We start from the raw sequence: 18,881 nt of genomic DNA on the forward strand, positions 1-18,881 counted from the left end.
AGCCTCATTTTCCGGCTGACACACCTTCCCAGTGTTTGGGATTTAGCTAACACTATTGGTTTTGGGTCAGTCTGGTTAGGTCATCTCACAGGAACAGGACTACAAGGACTCCCTGGTGTCATGGTAGATATTTGGTCTCAGAAAATCGTGAGGTTGACAGCCATGATGGCAGAGTTTGTTTCTTTTTGTCCAGTAGTCTTCCTGGCATTGGAGTCCTTGTATATGGACCCCAAAATGTAATGATGAGCAGAGTAGCCCATTCTCTTACCACTTTGTTCACTAAAGGTGCAGATAGAAATTACATCTGTTGCATAATTGGCCCCTTGAAAGCACTCTACAGCCATGCCCTAACAGAAGTGCATGGCTGTAGAGTGCTCTGATCATGTGACAAATTAACCCTCATTATATGGGGTATAGGGAGTTATATGAAGTGTGGGAGTGGGTGGATTAGAAGCCAATGGTGGTGGGCTCCAATCTATCCACTCCTACATTCCAGCATGGGCTGGGGAAGCCCCAGAATGGACCTGTCTCCCCTTTCTCCCTCTTCCATCCTGAGACAGCACTAGAACTGCAAGGGGAGGTGGAGCAAGGGAGAAGAGGCTTCAGACCCACAGCCTCTCTCAATTAATTGGCTCCAAATTGGAGCTCGATCCTCCACCTTCCCGACCCAACAGCTAGTGTCTGTTGGGTTGGGAGGGTTGGTCTAACTCATGACACTTTCTGTGGAGTGCCATGAGTTAAACCAGAGAGCTGCACTTCTATCTGTGCCTTAATTAAACTCAGTTTCTCTCACACCAAGTTTGGGTCATTGATTTCTTCACACTTTCTTGTTTACCAGACATGAATTTAACATGGCCTTTGGGTGGTATCAATAGAGAGATTTTTTAAAAACTAATTTAATTTTTCTTTCTTTAGCTTTTGCTGGCTTTTGTAAACGATTTTATGTAATGGCAGAGTTATACTTGTTGTTACCTTTGACAAAAGAAGCCTTTGAATACCTTTTAAAGATTGGCCTAACTCATGTGTTAAGTACAGAACTCAAATTTAAGAAACGTTGGTGTAGATTCATATTTAACAAGTAAGGTTTGCAGGATAGCTGTTTTTGGAATAATATTTTGTATTTTTCATTTAAGTCATGTAAAAATTATTTGCAGCAAGAACACAGAATAGATCACTGTCAGCATTCCCTCTAAGCTATGTTCTAACACAGGAAAGGCAGAGCTATGTTCTTCAGTTCCCTGTGTTTATGTATCTTAGATAAAGCAGTGGGTCATTTTTCTAGGTGATTTACATTGGTCCCTTGCCCACTTTTTGTGTTTCATGTGGCAACGTGGATTCTGTGGTTCTTTCCAATCCTTCTCTTATTTCCTGGGGGGAAAGGGAGAGGGATCGTTGCTTCTCCCAGCACAGATGAAAGGAAGCTTCTCTTCCTCCTTCATGTATATGGAATGTAGGAGGGTATATGCAAAGCTATATCAATCAACAGGCTAATTAAAGATATGATTTTAAGCTATTTTAGATAAACTGGGGCAAAAAAGTTGTGAAAACACTCCGGCTTACATAGACTAGAATCTTATAAAGATTAGGAGATGCTTTAAACTAAACTGAAAAAAAAATCAATCATTCTTAAAAAGTAAAAGTGTCTACACAAGAACCAGTTGGACTAGCCTGCTGAAATTATGTTTAAAGCAAGGCCTTAAAAATGTTCTCATAAAATGAAAAATTGCACTTGTTAGTAATTTCTTGTACCCTCAGGAAAGAATACCTCACAAAATGTACAGGGGCCATTAATACCAATATAATGAAAGCTTATATGATTGCTGTTAAAATGTTTCTGTTAAAGGTTCCAATTTTGTAACGCTCTTCTTTCCTTACTAAACATCCTTCTGAAATCTATAGGGCCATAACAATTAATTTAAGTACGCAATAGGGTTTTCCTATACGTACTATTACATGTGGAACAAACAAACTGAAGATTCCCACTTCCTTATAGTAGAAATCTACTCATAGAACTGGCACTAGTCTGAAATATTAGGTTATAAAGAAGGCTTTCTTTATAAAAGGGGAGGAGGGTCGCATCCTTATTTTCTGACCATCTTCACTTAAGCCCTTTATTTAATGCATTTTGACAGTGTAATGATATACTATGCACCTTTTACTCCAAGAAATCAAAACTCAAAGCCTCAGAACACTCAGGTAAGACAGTGTTATGGTGCTGACCTTGGCTAACTACAGACAGTCAAAAACCCCAAGGATGAATCGATTCAATCTTCACAGGTTAGTCTAAGCTGCATAGATTGAACTGATTCGCAAGTAAACAAACATTAATATTGATTCTGGAAATGAAGGCACATGCCTGCAGTGGCTCAGGTCAGAAGCTGGGAGGTGCTAGAGCACACGCGTCCTTGCTTGGTTGGAGTAGACAGTGTGGGCCAAACCTACCCTGCCCACTCTGGGAGAAGAAGTTTGCAAAGGAGGTGCGAAGCATTTTGGGATGCTGGGGAACTGTGAGTTAACTTGAATCTGGAGGGGATCTGGGACAGAACTTCAATAAAGAGATTTCACCTAAATCAGCTAAGTCTGATACTACATCCATCCAGGTTTATCTTGAACTACTTTAAGCCATTTTGAAAGCAGTTTATGTGCACTGAACTTCTGTTGAGTTACAGACTTGAACTGGTTTCCGATCACTTTTACCAGTTTATGTGTTGTCACTTCTGTCCCTAGCCCTTGGGTGTAGGAAGAAACCTGCTTAAAACAGAACCACCTTTTTCAAGTAAGGAAAGAAGAAGTTAAATGTATTTTGCAAAGTGTTTTTAAATGTTGGCTGATGCCTTTTATACAGCACAAAGAAGCAAGAAGGGCTTGCAAATTTGGGAAGATTTTCTACCCAAAAAAGTCTTTAAGATCTCAGAGGCTGACATATGAACTGCAAAGAAGAATAATGAAGTCTTTAGCAAAGATATATTTTTTCATGCTCTTCATTAGATGTTAAAATTAAATAGGTTGTTAAAAAACAAACATAGCAACAATCCTTTTTTAAAAAAAACAATCCAACTGAAAATCCCTTTCCCTCTGAATTTGCTTGGATTTAAATCCTTGGATTTTTTATGTCATAATTTCATTATCATTAGTTCTCCAGACACCACAAAGTCTTACCAACTGGCCAAACCTAAATTCTCAGCTTAATAAACAAGTTGATAAAAAAGAGACACCTGAAGGATACCCAGCACGGGTTTGTTGTGGGGAGGTCTTGCTTAACCAATCTCATTTCCTTTTACGACCAGGTGACCTATCACCTGGACAAGGGGGAAGAGATTGATGTCATATATCTTGACTTTAAAAAAGCCTTCAATCTGGTATCCCATGATCACCTATTGGCAAAACTGACTAACTGCAGCCTTGACCTCACCACAATCTGCTGGCTGGGGAATTGGCTCTGTGGCAGGACCCAGAGGGTAGTGGTTGATGCTGTGGTGTGCTGTGACCAGTAGGGCTCCTCAGGGCTCTGTCGTAGGGCCCTTACTTTTTAACATCTTCATCAATGATGTAGACATTGGTGTCAGAAGTGGGCTGGCCAAGTTCACCTATGACACCAAACTCTGGGGTAAAGCATCCACACCTGAGGATAGGAGGGTGATCCAGGCAGATCTTGACAGGCTCATGAAATGGGCGGATGAGAACCTGATGGTGTTTAACACCGAAAAATGCAAGGTTCTCCACGTTGGGAAGAAAAACCTGCAGCATGCTTATAGGCTTGGCAGTGCTACACTGGTTAGCACTACAGATGAAAGGGACTTGGGGGTCATGATTGACCACAAGATAAACATGAGCCTGCAATGTGTTGCTGTGGCTAGTAAAGCGAGCAAAATGCTGACTTGCATCCACAGATGCTTCTCAAGCAAATCCTGGGACGTCATTCTCCCATTGTACTTGGCCTTGGTGAGGGTGCAGCTGGAGTACTGCGCCCAGTTTTGGGTGCCACAATTCAAAAAGGATGTGGAGAAGCTTGAGAGAGTGCAGAGGAGAGCCACGTGCATGATCAGAGGTCAGGATAACAGACCTTATGATGAGAGGCTGAGAGCCATGGGACTCTTCAGCCTGGAAAAGCGCAGGCTCAGGGGCGACACTGTGGCCACCTATAAGTTTATCAGGGGTGCTCACCAGGATCTGGGGGAACGTCTGTTCACCAGAGCGCCCCAAAGGATGACAAGATCAAATGGTCACAAACTCCTCTGTGACTGTTTCAGGCTGGACATAAGGAAGAACTTGTTTACTGCCCCCTAGGTTTGGAATAGACTGCTGCCAGAGGTGGTTCAAGCACCCACTTTGAACGCCTTCAAGACACTTTTGGGTGTTCATCTTGCTGGGATCCTATGATCCCTTCTGACTTCCTGCTCCTGGGCAGGGGGCTGGACTCGATCCTCCGGGGTCTCTTCCAGCCTGAATGTCAATAAAATCTATGAAACTAGGAAAGGAACTATGTATTCATCAAACAAGTAAATAAAGGATACACATCATTTTTTTTCTTTGTAGGTTACCTTTAAATGACTTTTAATTGCATCTGAACCTGCAAGAGCATTAATTGACTGTGTGAAATGCAGAGGTTGATTTTTAAAAATAAAGCTCATTGTCAGCTTTGTGAATTTCTCCGGTCAATAACAGTGCTATTTATAGATTCTAATTACATCTGTAAGGGTTTTTTTGGAAGAAGAAAGGCAATCGTTTTCTTTCAGGACAGTTTATCATTCCCTGAGTTAATTTTGATACCAGCTAATAATTCAGCCCCTTGTGACAGATGCAGAATGTCAGAAGATCTTGAATGCAACCAAGTTTGAACTTGATGCTATACAGAACCTCAAAGAAGAAGAGCAAAGAAATGAATTTTCTGCAGTGTGGTGTGGTGCTAGTAGTTCCACCAAGTACTTCAGCCTCAGGCTTTATTTACAAATGCTGTTTTCTGCTTACATTTAAGATCTATTAAAAAGTACCCACTTTTAGATGTTTAGTTGTATACAAGCACATCTTTCATAAGTTAACATACTAATACATTTTGTGTGTGTGTGTGTGTGCATGTTTTAGATGTTTTTTCTCCAATAATCACCATCCATCCATATTATCATTGAGACCTGCAGTCTCTCCTATTCTGATTTGGACATAGCTGAAATGAAGCTCAAAACTGGAAGGTAGTGCTTTATCATTTACTACATGGAAAACCACAGAATGAGTTCAAGAAAATATCATGATATTCAGAATACTGGAGTACATGGAATATCAATAGGAAAATGGAACATAGGGACACGAGGATTTTGTTAAGATTCCACATTATATCTGGAGTAAATTAAAGAAAGAATGGTTGTTTTATTATTTTTTTGTATTGTGATGGTACTTTGAAAATCTGAGCTTCTGGAATATAAAATGTGATTAGCTGATGACTGTCATGGTAATCATTATCATATAGTGATACATATATGGGTGATTATTTGAAAAAAAAGCATCTGCAACACATGCACACTCACACATGTATGAACATGTTAAGTATTATTGTCATGATTATGGTCTTGCAGAGAAAGGGAGAGAGAAACAGAAAGAAAAATATGCTGGAAGTAGCTAATTAGCTTTTTCTAGGTAGATACATTTTAAATAAATACATAGCAGTAATGATCTCTACCAGACTGAGAACAGATTAATGTGCAGTATGAGTATTAAAGTAATGTGGTTTGTACAAGATTGGCTATATACACCGGTAGCACTAAGATTTAAAATTAGAAAGATATCTTTTGCAAATATACTACAATAATGAATATTTATTATCTATAATATACACATGGTACATTATAATTACTTGTTTTGGTTGTACTAAATTCTACCTGTTGCACCAATTTTGAACTCTAGAGAACTGGTTGCAACTGGAATTATTGACTTTGTGATTGATCTGTTAATTGGCTTTGGAAGGAACTAAGCCTTCATATTGATTCTAGATGATGAACTGGAAATAGATATTTTAAAAAAATAGGACCATGGCTAAATGAATAGTAGAACTGTAGTATTTTTTTCTCTCTCTCTTGATCTAACCTGATTTTGAGAATTATAATTTTTCCATCAATGCATTTCCATGGAAGCTGATACTCTATTTTAAGTATCTAATTCAGGATGATTTATTACCATTTGCAATCTTAAACTTTAAAAATAGTCAGTATAAAAGAGCTACTTAGAGCCAATGGATAGTTTCAAATATTTGCTATTTCAGGTATCTCACAACATTTAACAAATGAGTAGAGATCGTCCTATTTTGAATTGTTCTGTTCTTTGTCTTTTTAATGTTCAGTGTATGTTGAGGTCAATGAGCTGTGTGTTCCTTTTGGTTTATGTCTTAATTCTAAATATTTATCAGTCCCTACATCTTATTTGACTAATCTAGATTTTTGTTTAAGTAATTAGAAGTCTTTAAGCACTTGGAGTTTAGAAATAATAATGATAAGTACATTAATATGCAACATTAGAGGTAACAGTATTTCATTTCATTTCAAACATCAATTTACCATTCCTATGTCCTCTTGCAGTGAACCAGACCCCTGAAGAAAAAGTATTGTGAGAAGTCTTTTATGGCCTCTTTTGACCAGCTACTTTTTGTCAGATGTAGCCCCTGAGCGTTCATAATGAGATCTAACAGAAACAAAGGACACTGACAACATCCATTCCTGAAAAATAACAGTCTTGAATTAAGCTTCAGTACTCCAAACCAAAGGGAAGACACATACACTATACATCAGTTCAAATTGTGTCCTAAATTCTATGGCGTTAAAAGCAAGGACATAGTGCAAAAAAAGCAATTTCTTTGATGAATTACCTGATTAGGTTCTGATTCGACTTTTATTATACCTTGTAACATTTAACACAGTGTCACTAGAAACCTTAAAATTGCTATAAATCTTGCATATAAAAGCATGAAATCTTGCTGTGGTGTTGAACAGTTACATGGCTTCTCAGTATACACAAATTCTGTTTTATTTCTGTTAGTTAATTACATCTGAGAGCTACATAACTGATTTCCAGCATACTTACCTAACTACATGGTAACTAATATACTCCAATATTCTTAAGCTATCTGACAGCATGTGATGTACAGACTATTTGTTTTTACATTTCACTTTTCTGGCACTGATATATTTCATTTTATGGGCTAAATTCTGATTCTGTGACCTTGGCTTGACTTCCAAAGGACCAAAATTTGACAAGTCTTTGATTCACATCCTGCCATCAGTTTTTGAGGAAAGCTCTAACTGAGCTCCTGGAACATTCTGAAACAGAGATAGGGGTAGGATATGGATGCTAATATCTGGAAATACCCTCTTGTTCCAGGAGTTCCTATATAGACAGTAATTGAATTATATCCACTTAACTCAAGGCAAAGTATGCTTGTTTTTCAAAGGAGAAAAACAATATTTAAAAACTTTATGCCAAAATTAGATTACAAAGAATAATTTTCAGGGGTTAGACTACAAGGCCTATTCACTAATTAAGTCACAATTAAACATTAATTTAAGGGCTTGAGTGGGACTTCAGTTGTGTAACAGTTTAGTACACGTTTTTTCCTAGGGATAAATATCATCCAATCCACTTGGGTAATTACCTATGTTGGTAATCTTTCTTTGCCCTCTTTGCTAAGAATTCAGGATACAGTTTTCAAAAATACTTAAATTCCATTTTCAAAAGTGATTTTGCCACAAAGGCTAAGAACAGAAGTTGCATTTTTTCCTGGATAAGTTGTGCCTGTGCTCAAATAAAAATATCCCAAAATTAGTGTGTATGCAAATCAACCTTCTAATTGGGGTTTAGTGAGTGGCTGAAAGTAGTGCTCCTTTTCTGACATTGATTCAATGATGCAATCCTAGGATAAATATACAAACATACTTTGCAATATCCTGGGATAAAAAGTTCTTACAGTCTTAGGTTTGCCCAGGACAACAGCAAGGAATTCTGTACACTGACACATCCTTTGTCCTGGGATAAAATGGTTTATCCTGGGATAAATGTGACATCTGTTTGCAACCTTAGGGTATTTTTCACATGCTCTGGGGGTGGTGGTGGGAGTGGGGAGGAGGGGGTGCTTCAAGTAGAGGGGCTTCGGGAGCTGCTCTAATTAAAAGCGCCTGCAGTGTCTCATGTATCAGCATCCTTGTGCTTCAGAATAGCAGCAGGGGTGCTTTAACTAAAGCTCATTCAACAAGCTTTAGTTAAAGTGCCCCCACCCCCCCCATTTTGAAGCAAAGGGACAATGATACATGAGATGGAGGCTGCTGCAGTGAGCTAATTATCAGGTTCTAACAGACTCAATTAATTGAGTCTGCTCCAACATGCTGTAATTACAGCACATCGGGGCAGCCTCCCCTCCCCACGTCTACAGGTACCCTTAGAGGCATATATTACAATTTTTAGGTTTCTAAGTCACTTTTGAAAAATTTGCTAGTAACTCTTTTATTCAAAATCATATTATATTTAATAGGGGAGTCAGGTATGCAATATAACTAGTGGTGAATCACAAACTGTTGTTGTCTAAATGAGAGTATGTGGTTAGCAAAAGTGTCTTTTTTATTATTCTGACGTGCACAATCTCTTAATTGCACATCAGAGTAATAAAAAAGACACTCAACAAACAAGTATTTAAAAATAATTCATCAATATGTATGTACTACTAGGTACGTTTTATTAATTTCATTACCACATAAAAATGAGTGGCATATTTGGAAAGTATGTTTAGTTGTGTGTGATGCAACTTTCCTACATTTCTAAGTAATTTAGAAACACAAGTTCCACTGAAAATTAAGTGGATTTTTGCTCATAAATTACATAGGCACTCCTGAAAATCTGACCCTACTTCCATAATATTTAGGGACAGGCACTTAACACAGCAGATTTATTTGAGATACTCAGAGTTAGCAAAAGAGCATCTTAGATTAATTGCTGGGTGTTCAGAACTAGAATCTAGACTAAACAAAAAGTTGCTATACTACTGTATAATTTAAATTGTTGATTTTACAGGCAGCTTTTCTTAGACGCCAGTCAGCTATGATTAATTAAATGAAGTAAATATAATGTATAGTAGAGGAGCTTGTAATTTAAGAATTATAAGGCTGGCACACATGAGAAAGCTCTCTTCATTTATGATAAGTTTTCCTTGCACCTTTGAAGAATTTAATATAATGTGAGTATTGCTAAAAATAGATTACAAAAATAATTTGCAGTTTAAAAGCCATCAAATCCTTTTCTTTCAGTAGATAAGCTTTGTCTTTGGGACCAAAATATTCAGGCACCATAGCAAATACTTAGTTTATTGCGGGAAAGAGCACATGATGTAGAAAGCTTACACTATATTAGAAGTTAGTTCATAACAGAGAATCTTAAACACTGGCTGCCACACTATGGAAGTGTTCCACAGTTCATAGTGATCTTGAATGTATCTTCTGGGATGATAAAATAATAAAAATGCTCCAGTTTAATTTATATCCTGATGCTAATGCTTAAAGTCAGTTATATTTTTAAAAAGGTGTCTTTTTGTTTAATCATTGTAAAATGTACTATGGTACAGAAGGTCCTATGTACCATCTAAGCCATGCTTTAATCCTGAATTAAGGATTTACGTACAAGTTGAATTTAGAAGATGGTTTTGTGTTGGTTCTTTGCATCAGAGGGAATTATCCCTGAAAACCCATTCCCGCTCAGTAAATTATTTTATTGAGAAGCTATGAGATCAAGCTCATGAATTACATTACTAGCAAGATGACTGTCTCTTCCAGAGGTGAAGGACTGCCCACATACAAGTGAAGGGGGAAAAAAGTTAGGATTCTGTTTTTTTCCAATATTACTACTATTCTGCAGGAATATTTCTTAGCTTTTACTTCATAGACCAGTGGTTCTCAATATGCTTGCACTCCAGCCCCACACTCCTCACTTTGTTTGACTGGAGTCATCCCTCCATAAATTTTATGAATTGATTGGCACCCTATTTCAAAAACTAAATGATATACTACAGTGCTTACTCCCTTGCAGAGGGGCCGGGAAGTGGGGGTGGGGGATTGGGCAGGCAGGGACAAGTCTGAACCTGCACTTATTTGCTTATCTCCTCATACTTCACTTACCTCCTCAAACATCATGGCACCCTTCAAAGGATCTCATGGCACCCCAGGGTTGAAAATCATTGCCCTAGACAGCAGACACTTTGAAGTTTGACTTCTTGGCTAGGGACAGACATTCAAAAAGCCTGAGCCTAAATTGATTCAATCTTTGCAGGTTAGTTTAACCTGGCTAGGCTAAATCAGTTTTGTAACCAGACAGACATCCCAGAAATGCAGGCACATGCCTACAGTCGCTCAGGCTAGAAGCCCGGGACCCTAAAGCAGCCCTCCCTGCCTTCCACAGCATGGAGCTGAGGGGGGTGTGGCCAGGCTCTGATTAGCCCAGCAGGGAATTGGTAACAGTGTTTATCACCCAATTAAGAAAACAGAGGGACATTACCAGCTACTTGTCGATTCTGCCTGTTGATTCTACCTGTTGATTCAGCATGGACGGTAGCAAGCATGTGGTCTGCTAGCTAATATACCGACACCTCCTTAGCAAGGCAGAAGGGAGGGGCAAAGTTCTGCTTAGCAGGGGGTGGTGAGGGGGATGGGGATCTAAAGTTAGATCTCATGTTAACTTAAGTTTTAATATTTTTGGTGACTTTAGAATAATTTATGCTAAATATTTAATGGAAGTGTATTTTTTGTTTGTCCCTAGGCACGGTGGGATGGTTTGACGGGGCGCATTACCTTCAACAAAACAGATGGCTTAAGAAAGGATTTTGATTTGGATATTATTAGTCTCAAGGAGGAAGGAACTGAAAAGGTAACCAGTTTCATACAACTGTGTTCAAACTGCAAGACACAAAGTGCTGTCAGTGAGATTGTGCTCATCTAAGGAAAGACCTCATAAAACATGAAGATGAAAGATTAATTTACAGTAGTACCCTGAAGCTGATTTTTCTTGATTTAAATTTCCTGTGGTCAGGGAAAAAACCCTTCAATCTACTGTTAAAATGGTTTGGGTGAAAGTTACAGCACTGATATTGAAGGGAAAAAAAAGATTTGTGACTTTTTCAGTGCATAATATCTTACATGCTTGGGTACTGGATAGGAATCTAGGAATAATAATAATTATCAAAAGTGAAAATGCATTTTCTCTTGCTGCTACTATGAGGGTTTTACTCCTCTCATGTTTTATAATCACAAATCATATTTAATAAGTTAAAATTTAAAATTTTAATATTATGATGTGATTTAAATAATTTTATGCAAAAATACACAAAATTAATGATTGGTTGATTAAACTTTTATGTAATCTCTCCAAGATAATAAACTAGTGATTTTTGTAAAAAATTAAGTCATCTATATTGAAGGGAAAATTATTTTTTTTTAATTTCCAGAAGCATAGGCATGTTCTGAACCAACGTGTAGTCCATTTTAATGAGCATGGAATTAGCAAGAAAGGTGAAGGGACTAAGCAGCTTAAGGAAAATTTTCAAAAAGATCTGAAGTACTAAACATTGTTTCCATTCCTTATGAGTTTTCACCCTGCCCTTAATTACAGTTGTTGCATTAAAATGGTTAGGCTACAGAAGGAAAAAAACCCCCAACAGCATGGGTTGTAGTATCTTTTGTTGAACTGAAACATGCTTTATGGGGTAATCTAAATTTGGTATTCCATTCAAGCAAAGGTCAAGCAAAAATCACATTCTGTCAAGATCTGCTGGGGATTTTGGTATGCCATAGAGTTACATTTCAGAAATAATCTGTGTGAAAAGGTCTTCTCTCCCTTATTTTGGCCTTTGCAAATTTTCCTGGAGATGCAGACATGACATGTATCTCAACCTTCCTTTTGTTAAATAAAACAAAAAACAACTAATCCATATTCGAGGCTAAGAGATTATAAAGATATTGAAGAAACAAGTTTTGCATTATTTTTCTTTTGATAAACAAAGGTGAGAAATTGCCTAAACACAGGTTATTATCTACAACAGCAGAGGCAAACATACTGCTCATAGCTCTCAGGCATTATCATCTCAGCTAGATTTATGTCCTACAGACAAAAGAGAAGGAAGCAGGAGCCCTTGAATACAGTGGAACCAACAAAGTTCTGCTGTGTGATGAAATGGGTGTGATTCCAAACACCTGTATAGGGCAATCTCTGCACTGTCTGCACGAAAGATGTGTGCTCAGCTTTAACCTACTTGTACTCTATCTGAGAGGAAAGGGCTTGTACTGAAAGAAGAAAACTAGGGAATGGGAAGTAGGAATTATATAAAAAAAAGAATGTTTGAGAATCCCTCATTTAGTAAAATCAATCAGTCCTTAATGCCAGCTAAGGACATATTTTGTTTCTCCCTACACTTATGCTATTTGGCTCAGTGGACTATATTTCCATTTTGACTTTGAATCATAATTGCCTATGGGTTAATTGAGTCTTTAAACATAATTGCTAACACACAGCTCTCCAGACTGGTTTCTCTTTTCATTTTTAATGAAGCACTCTGTTTATTTTTCTCTGTACCAAGGCTGCTGGCGAGGTTTCTAATAATTTATATAAAGTGTGGAAGAAGGTTTGTACACAGACAGGTGATGCAAAAAACCCTTCAGGTTGGGTCTGAAAACTCATCCTTTGGGTTTTGACGATGGCTCTCAAATTGCAGTTTAGAGACAATATTCTGTCTCAGTGTGTGCTTTTCTGCCATAGAATGAGTTGCATTCAGGATATATGCTCTGATACTTCCAAATTATAATGATAACTTAGTATGATTAAATATTGTATCCAAATTATTTTTAATATTTGTTATTTATGAAGGGTTGGCCCTCACCCTTCTTGAAAGGTGGCTGTAACAAAAGCAGACCCCTTCACAGCTCTTACATTGACTTACTCATTAGTATTTTACCATCACTAATGCTTCAAAGATGTTAAACCTTTATCAGGATTAATGGTAAATGGTATGTTAAGTACATGGCTCAATGTCACTCCCATAAAATGTATACCACATAATGATTTTCCTGGTATTAACCAAGGTTGTGACTATTACATTAGCTCATATGATCAATTGGCAGCTCATACATGGAAACTAGAACTACGTTTATTTATAAACTGTCCAAATTATTTCACTTATGTCAATCTTCCTTTTAAGATATGATGTGGCTTGGTCCCAGACACCAAGCTGGGAGAACACAAAATACTAGTCTTACTTCCATTGTGGACTTATTCTGTGACTTTGGACAAGTTGCTTACAAAGCCTGATTCTCACAAGCTCCAACACTCAAACTGAAGTCCATGGGAGGTGCAAGTGCTGAATGCCTTGGTCAAGAGCTGCTATATGGGTCTCAGTAAACAAAGCCCATATCTCTTTGTGTGCCTCCAGTTTCCACTTTTTGTCCAAGAAACATTCCCCTTTTTGTACAATGTTTTGGATTGACAGATTTAAAAAATGCTATATAGATACCAGTTATTATGTTTTACATACATCTTTATTTTGTTCCTATTGAAGAAGCATTTTGCAACTATTCAATAGCTTACAGCTCCCAATAGCACTCTTTTTTTCTAATTTTATACAACACATACTTACTAACGTAGTTTTAATCTTCAGTAAATCAGGCTAAGGCACACAGGATTCCATTTTCCTCATTACTGGGGAATAGATCAACCTACCTGACATACAGAAACTTATTGAATCAATCTGGCTTTTGACTCTAGGAATTTTATGTTAGGTTGAATTCATTTAAATCAAATTACAATTGGTTCAGACCACAAGCTCACTGAGAAGGACATATATGTCTTGAATTTGTCACTAAACTGCAATAAATCCCCCAGATTCACCATAGTGATGTAATACATTGGCATTAGTCCTCCAATGCCCTTCTGACCTTTTTCATTGTTATAATCAAGGCTGACCTACACTGTCATTCCTTTAATTCTAATGTACAGTGAGTTGCCTTCCTGATGTACTCTGTGTACACTGTGACTGTGCTGTTTCATGTTCTGTATGACTGTTTGCCTCTTCCTCCTTGCCGACAATTAAAAACACAGGTATGTGGCAGGTAGCCAGCAACCAAGAGCAGAACAACTGTGCACCAAAACAAACTCAAAGATGCTAGTAAATTATGATCTTCCCTGGATAGACTAAAAGGATAGTGCCCAACGTTTCATTACATGAATGTCTTTTCAGATCAAGTCTCAAATGATCTTCTTTTTTAAAGCAAAAAACCCACAAAAGCTATATGTGTAAAAAACTGATCGGCAATGTTATCCTGCTTAAAAATATAACAGAAGAAATAACTATCTAGAGATATGGCAATGGGACATGTGGACTTTTACTTATGGATAATTAGAATGCTATAATTATTGCTGTACAGTAATTCTCAAAACCCCAGTCATGAGCAATACCCCCTTGGGCTGGATTTTGTTCAAAGACAAGGTAGTCCTTTGCTCGGTTAATAATCTAAACCCAAACTTTACTTGGGTCAGTAGTGATTGGCCCTCTGACAGCTGGTAGAGGCCTACAATACCTAAGACGAATCAGTAGTTTCAGTCTTTGTCTTATTTGGCAGCTGTGTTGGAAATCTCAGCAGGGAAGCTTTGAAAGCTGTCCCCTCCAGGATATCATTGAAACACATTGGCAGAACAGCATGATGAAGTGTAGTGTTCTGCAGGTGAAGTGTGTCAGTCCCCAAAACCATCAATCTAGTACCTTTCAAAAATATTACATTTTGCTTTCTCTCTCTGAATGGTCCAGATACCTGAGTAAATTTACACTAGCTAGTGATTCTGGGTTGGTATATTTAAATCCAAATTTAACTTGGATTTAATTTGGTTAATTTGTAATCCAAGAAGTTAGTAAGCAATATTTTAATATTAGTCACTTATTATAGTTTGCATCCCAGACTATTTGAACGAGTCAACACAAAAATATATTGTGTAGGGATCACTGCAGAGATCTTGATCAGATTTAAACTTGCATTTTAGCTTAAAGGTCCTAGATCAAGTTTTTGTGATGATTTTGTTCCTCTAAGTGGATGAGGCTGTTTCATTAACTCAATAAAGTAAAACCTGCAATGAGCTTTGTAAAATGCCCTAGTACAGCGGTTCTCAACCTTTTCAGACTCAAGGCATTCCTCCATATCTTTTTAAAATTGAGCGGTACCCCATTTCAAAAAACTAATTTATTTATTGCAGTGCTTACCTCTTTGCAGAAGGGCTGCACAATGGGGCAGTAGAATGGCCAGGCATGGAAGAGCCTGACCCTGTATTTACCTCCTTACACCTGCTTATCCCCTGTGCTCATCTCCTCATACCTCACTGCACTCTTCAAACAAGTTGGCAGCACCCCAGGGTGCCATAGCACACTGAGAATCACTGTCTTAGTAACAAGGATGCTAGTGAAAACTCTCAGTCTTATTTCAATTTGTTTGACAGTTAACTTGTTACAATTCTTTTTCAGAAGTCTGAAATGTTGATATAGTCAATCTTTTCTCTCTATGCAGTTTTGCATTATCTTGTTTGAAGCTGTATCAGGCTTTAAACATCAAATTTTCCTTATAGCTGGAAAGGATACTGGGTGCTCTCTAAACATCTTGTACCCATGTCACTTCAACACAGCTGCTTAACAATACTTAGTGAAAAGCTCCATTTTTGTATCGCTGGATACAAACATCACTTAAGCACTAAGTGAATGCTCATGGCCCCCATCTCCCAATGGAAGACACTTGCCAGTCAGTTCTGATCCCTGCTGCCAGGATTCTTTGTCCATCCCACCTTAAATAGACTGATTAAAAAAAAAAAATGATAAAAAATAACTGGAAAAACAGCCAAAACCTGGCTCACTGAACTACAGAACCATGCTGTCTCTTGCTTACTCTCCTTATGGCCAAAGATAATCTTACATTTTTTGACAATCTAAGGGACAGCTTCAACAGGAGAACTGGAGGATGCCTTTTTCTGCCCCACTTATTCTGTAGCTTATAGGTTAGGGCACCTTCCTGGGAGGTAGGAAATTTGAGTTTGATTTTCCTAAGGCTGAAGAGGATTTAGAGCTTTTCCTACTAGGCTATTGTACACAGGGTTGACACTACCACGTGCTGCAGATGCTGTGTTCTGTGCTGAACTCAGTCCTGCCGTCTGTCTGGGTGCTATGCTTTGTATTGAACTTGGTGCTACTGTTCATATGGATGCTGGACTTTCTTTTGAATTCAGCCTTGCTATCTGTGTAGGTATTGTGCTTCATGAACTCTGAACTTCTGAGCATGCAGGAGCTTTGGATTGCCCTTGGGAGGTGCCCAGCTCTCCCCCCTGTCTGTATAGGGATACCAAGTGCCTTACCCTGCCCATCTGGATAGCTTTCCTGTGTCAAGGTGCCCAATTTTTAGGCATTACAATAATAAGGTGTTATTTTATTTTATTTTATTCTGATTTATATTTGACCCTTAGCCCCTATCCAGCAAGACTGCAGTGAACATAATTGTTCCCATTTAGTTAGGCACATGTTTAAGCACCTTACTGCACTAGTACCTTAACTTTTTGTACAAAATTGGGCAAACAGCATTTTTAGTTACCTCTACAAGAACACAATATTTTTGCAGGCATAAAACTTGTGTCTGGAAACTGGCATGAAACAAGCTGTTATTGCCTAACTTCCCTGCCAAAGAAACCTATAAAGCTTTATTTTAAAAGACATTATGGTCAGTCTCAGAGGGGTTAGGAAATAAAATCCTAATTAAAGCCTGAAAAAATGTTACGTCAGTTTCTTTCTATATATAAACATCACCTTTCTATTTTGCACCATTATTAGATACATATCAAAGCAATTCAGATCAATGGGATTCCTTCAACTTGAACTTTGGATCAAGCCCTAAATGCTCGCTACGACTTTGGCGTAGGAGAGGAATCTAAAACTGCATTCTCCTCCAGTCATTTGCATTTACTGAACAAACACTGGTTAGTGGGTGAAACAGCATTACCTCGTGGGTTTTGTCATATATAGTAGTCAATAAGTGACCGGAATAATCTTCTCTAAAACTTCTGGAGGCACAGCAGAAGTAAAAGGCCAGTGCATTCATTGATCTGCTAGAATATATTTATCCAAGTCCTTAATCTGTTGTCTTGAAAGGGAAAGGTCTTGCCATATGTTTCAACTTTACCATTTACAAGACAAAACAATTGCACAAAAATAGACAATTGACATTTTAGGCTGGAAACAAAGTCAACATGTTCCACCTTTATAGCAAATTGGCTCATGCATAGCTGCATTGACATGCCTTATACTCTTATAGCTAATTCATTTCAACCTGCTTTTGAAAGAGCAGTGTGTTCGTTCCCAGTGGTCTGTATGTGACAGTCAGCTATTTAATGTTGTTTGCTTATTCAGAACTACAGCTGGTTTGCTTCTCTAACATTTCATATTGCTGGTGTTTTGGTCTATCACTGTGATGTATGGTACTAATGTTCGCTTCCTGGATTGTGAACGATAAAGAATATTTTTTAAATGATACATAATCTCACTAATTACTGAGGGCTTGTAGCGGTTACCGAGGGCTAGCAGCCATTTATCTACTTTGTTCTGTGTAGATTGGGGTTTGGAACTCAAACAGCGGCCTTAATATGACTGACAACAACAAAGATAGAACTACCAATATCACCGATTCACTGGCTAACCGAACACTTATAGTCACTACTATTTTGGTAAGTCCTGCTGCAGAGTATCAATATTACTATCAACTACATTATATTGCTATATTACTCTAGTGTACATCTTGGTCATTGCCTACATTGTTTTACAGTTTTCTTTGTTGCCTTCCTTTTCACCTCCTTTTCACCTTACAGTAAAATCAGCTGTTTATGTACTTTCTATAAATTGATGTAATCCTTTAAGAACCCCATTTCTATTGCTACATTTGATATGTTTTTCTATAGGAAGATCCTTATGTTATGTACAAGAAATCTGACAAGCCCTTGTATGGAAATGACAGATTTGAGGGTTACTGCCTGGATTTGCTGAAGGAGCTCTCAAATATTTTAGGCTTCATCTATGAGGTCAAACTGGTTTCTGATGGTAAATATGGAGCCCAGAATGACAAAGGAGAGTGGAATGGAATGGTCAAAGAACTCATAGATCATGTAAGATTGAATCATTCTTCCTTTATTCTCCTTTAAGCTGTGATCATGTAAGAAGCTAAGCCAAATGGCATATTTGCATTAGCAGGAGCACTGGGACATTTTCAAGATAATTTTTCAGACTAGAAAAGCACTTTAGCACAGATGACCACAGACTTTGTTTTGGAGGACAAGTCTTTCCATAGTGCTGAATTTATGAAATTCATAAATTTGTTTTTATTTTCCATGCATATTAACTAAGTATTGGAAGGAAAGCTTTGATTCATCCCCCTCATTGCTGGAGGGGGCAGGAAGTGGGGGCAGTAGCGTGGGGAGGTCAAGCAGCTTGCCCCCCTGCTTGTGCCTGTCCCCCCTGCCACCTCTGCCCCTGCCTGCCTTCTTGTAGCCTCAGGCACTCCCTTCCTCCTCTGTTCCCCCTCCTGCCCCTCACTGCAGCCTCTGCTCCTGCCTCCCCATGCCTCTGCTCCCCTTACCCCCTTCCCAGCCTCTGCTCCCCTCTCCCCTTACCCTTGTTCTGTGTCTGCAGGCTCTGTCATCCATTGTAGCCTGGGGCACTGAGCCAAGTCCCAGCCCAGCCCCTGTAGCAGCCATGCGGGATGTAAGCCTCTGCTACAGGCCCAGCTGAGGACAGGCTTGGTGCCCCTGCCTGCAGAGTGGATGGAGCCTGCCGCCCTGGGGGCACGAACAAGGGGGGGGGG

General features: G+C 38.4%; 1 protein-coding gene across 1 annotated transcript in view; it reads left to right on the top strand.

The window, feature by feature from the left end:
- The window catches only part of GRIK1 (glutamate ionotropic receptor kainate type subunit 1), a 257,589-nt gene that overhangs the window by 194,495 nt on the left and 44,213 nt on the right, over positions 1-18,881 (top strand). Inside the window, exons 8-10 of the mRNA XM_025201340.1 lie at positions 10,777-10,884; positions 17,638-17,751; positions 17,983-18,186. Of these exons, the coding sequence (XP_025057125.1) occupies positions 10,777-10,884; positions 17,638-17,751; positions 17,983-18,186 (426 nt within the window). The remainder of the gene's footprint in view (positions 1-10,776; positions 10,885-17,637; positions 17,752-17,982; positions 18,187-18,881) is intronic.

The sequence above is a fragment of the Alligator sinensis genome, unplaced genomic scaffold (genome assembly GCF_000455745.1).
Source record: "Alligator sinensis unplaced genomic scaffold, ASM45574v1 scaffold373_1, whole genome shotgun sequence".
In the NCBI taxonomy this organism is placed as follows: Eukaryota; Metazoa; Chordata; order Crocodylia; family Alligatoridae; genus Alligator; species Alligator sinensis.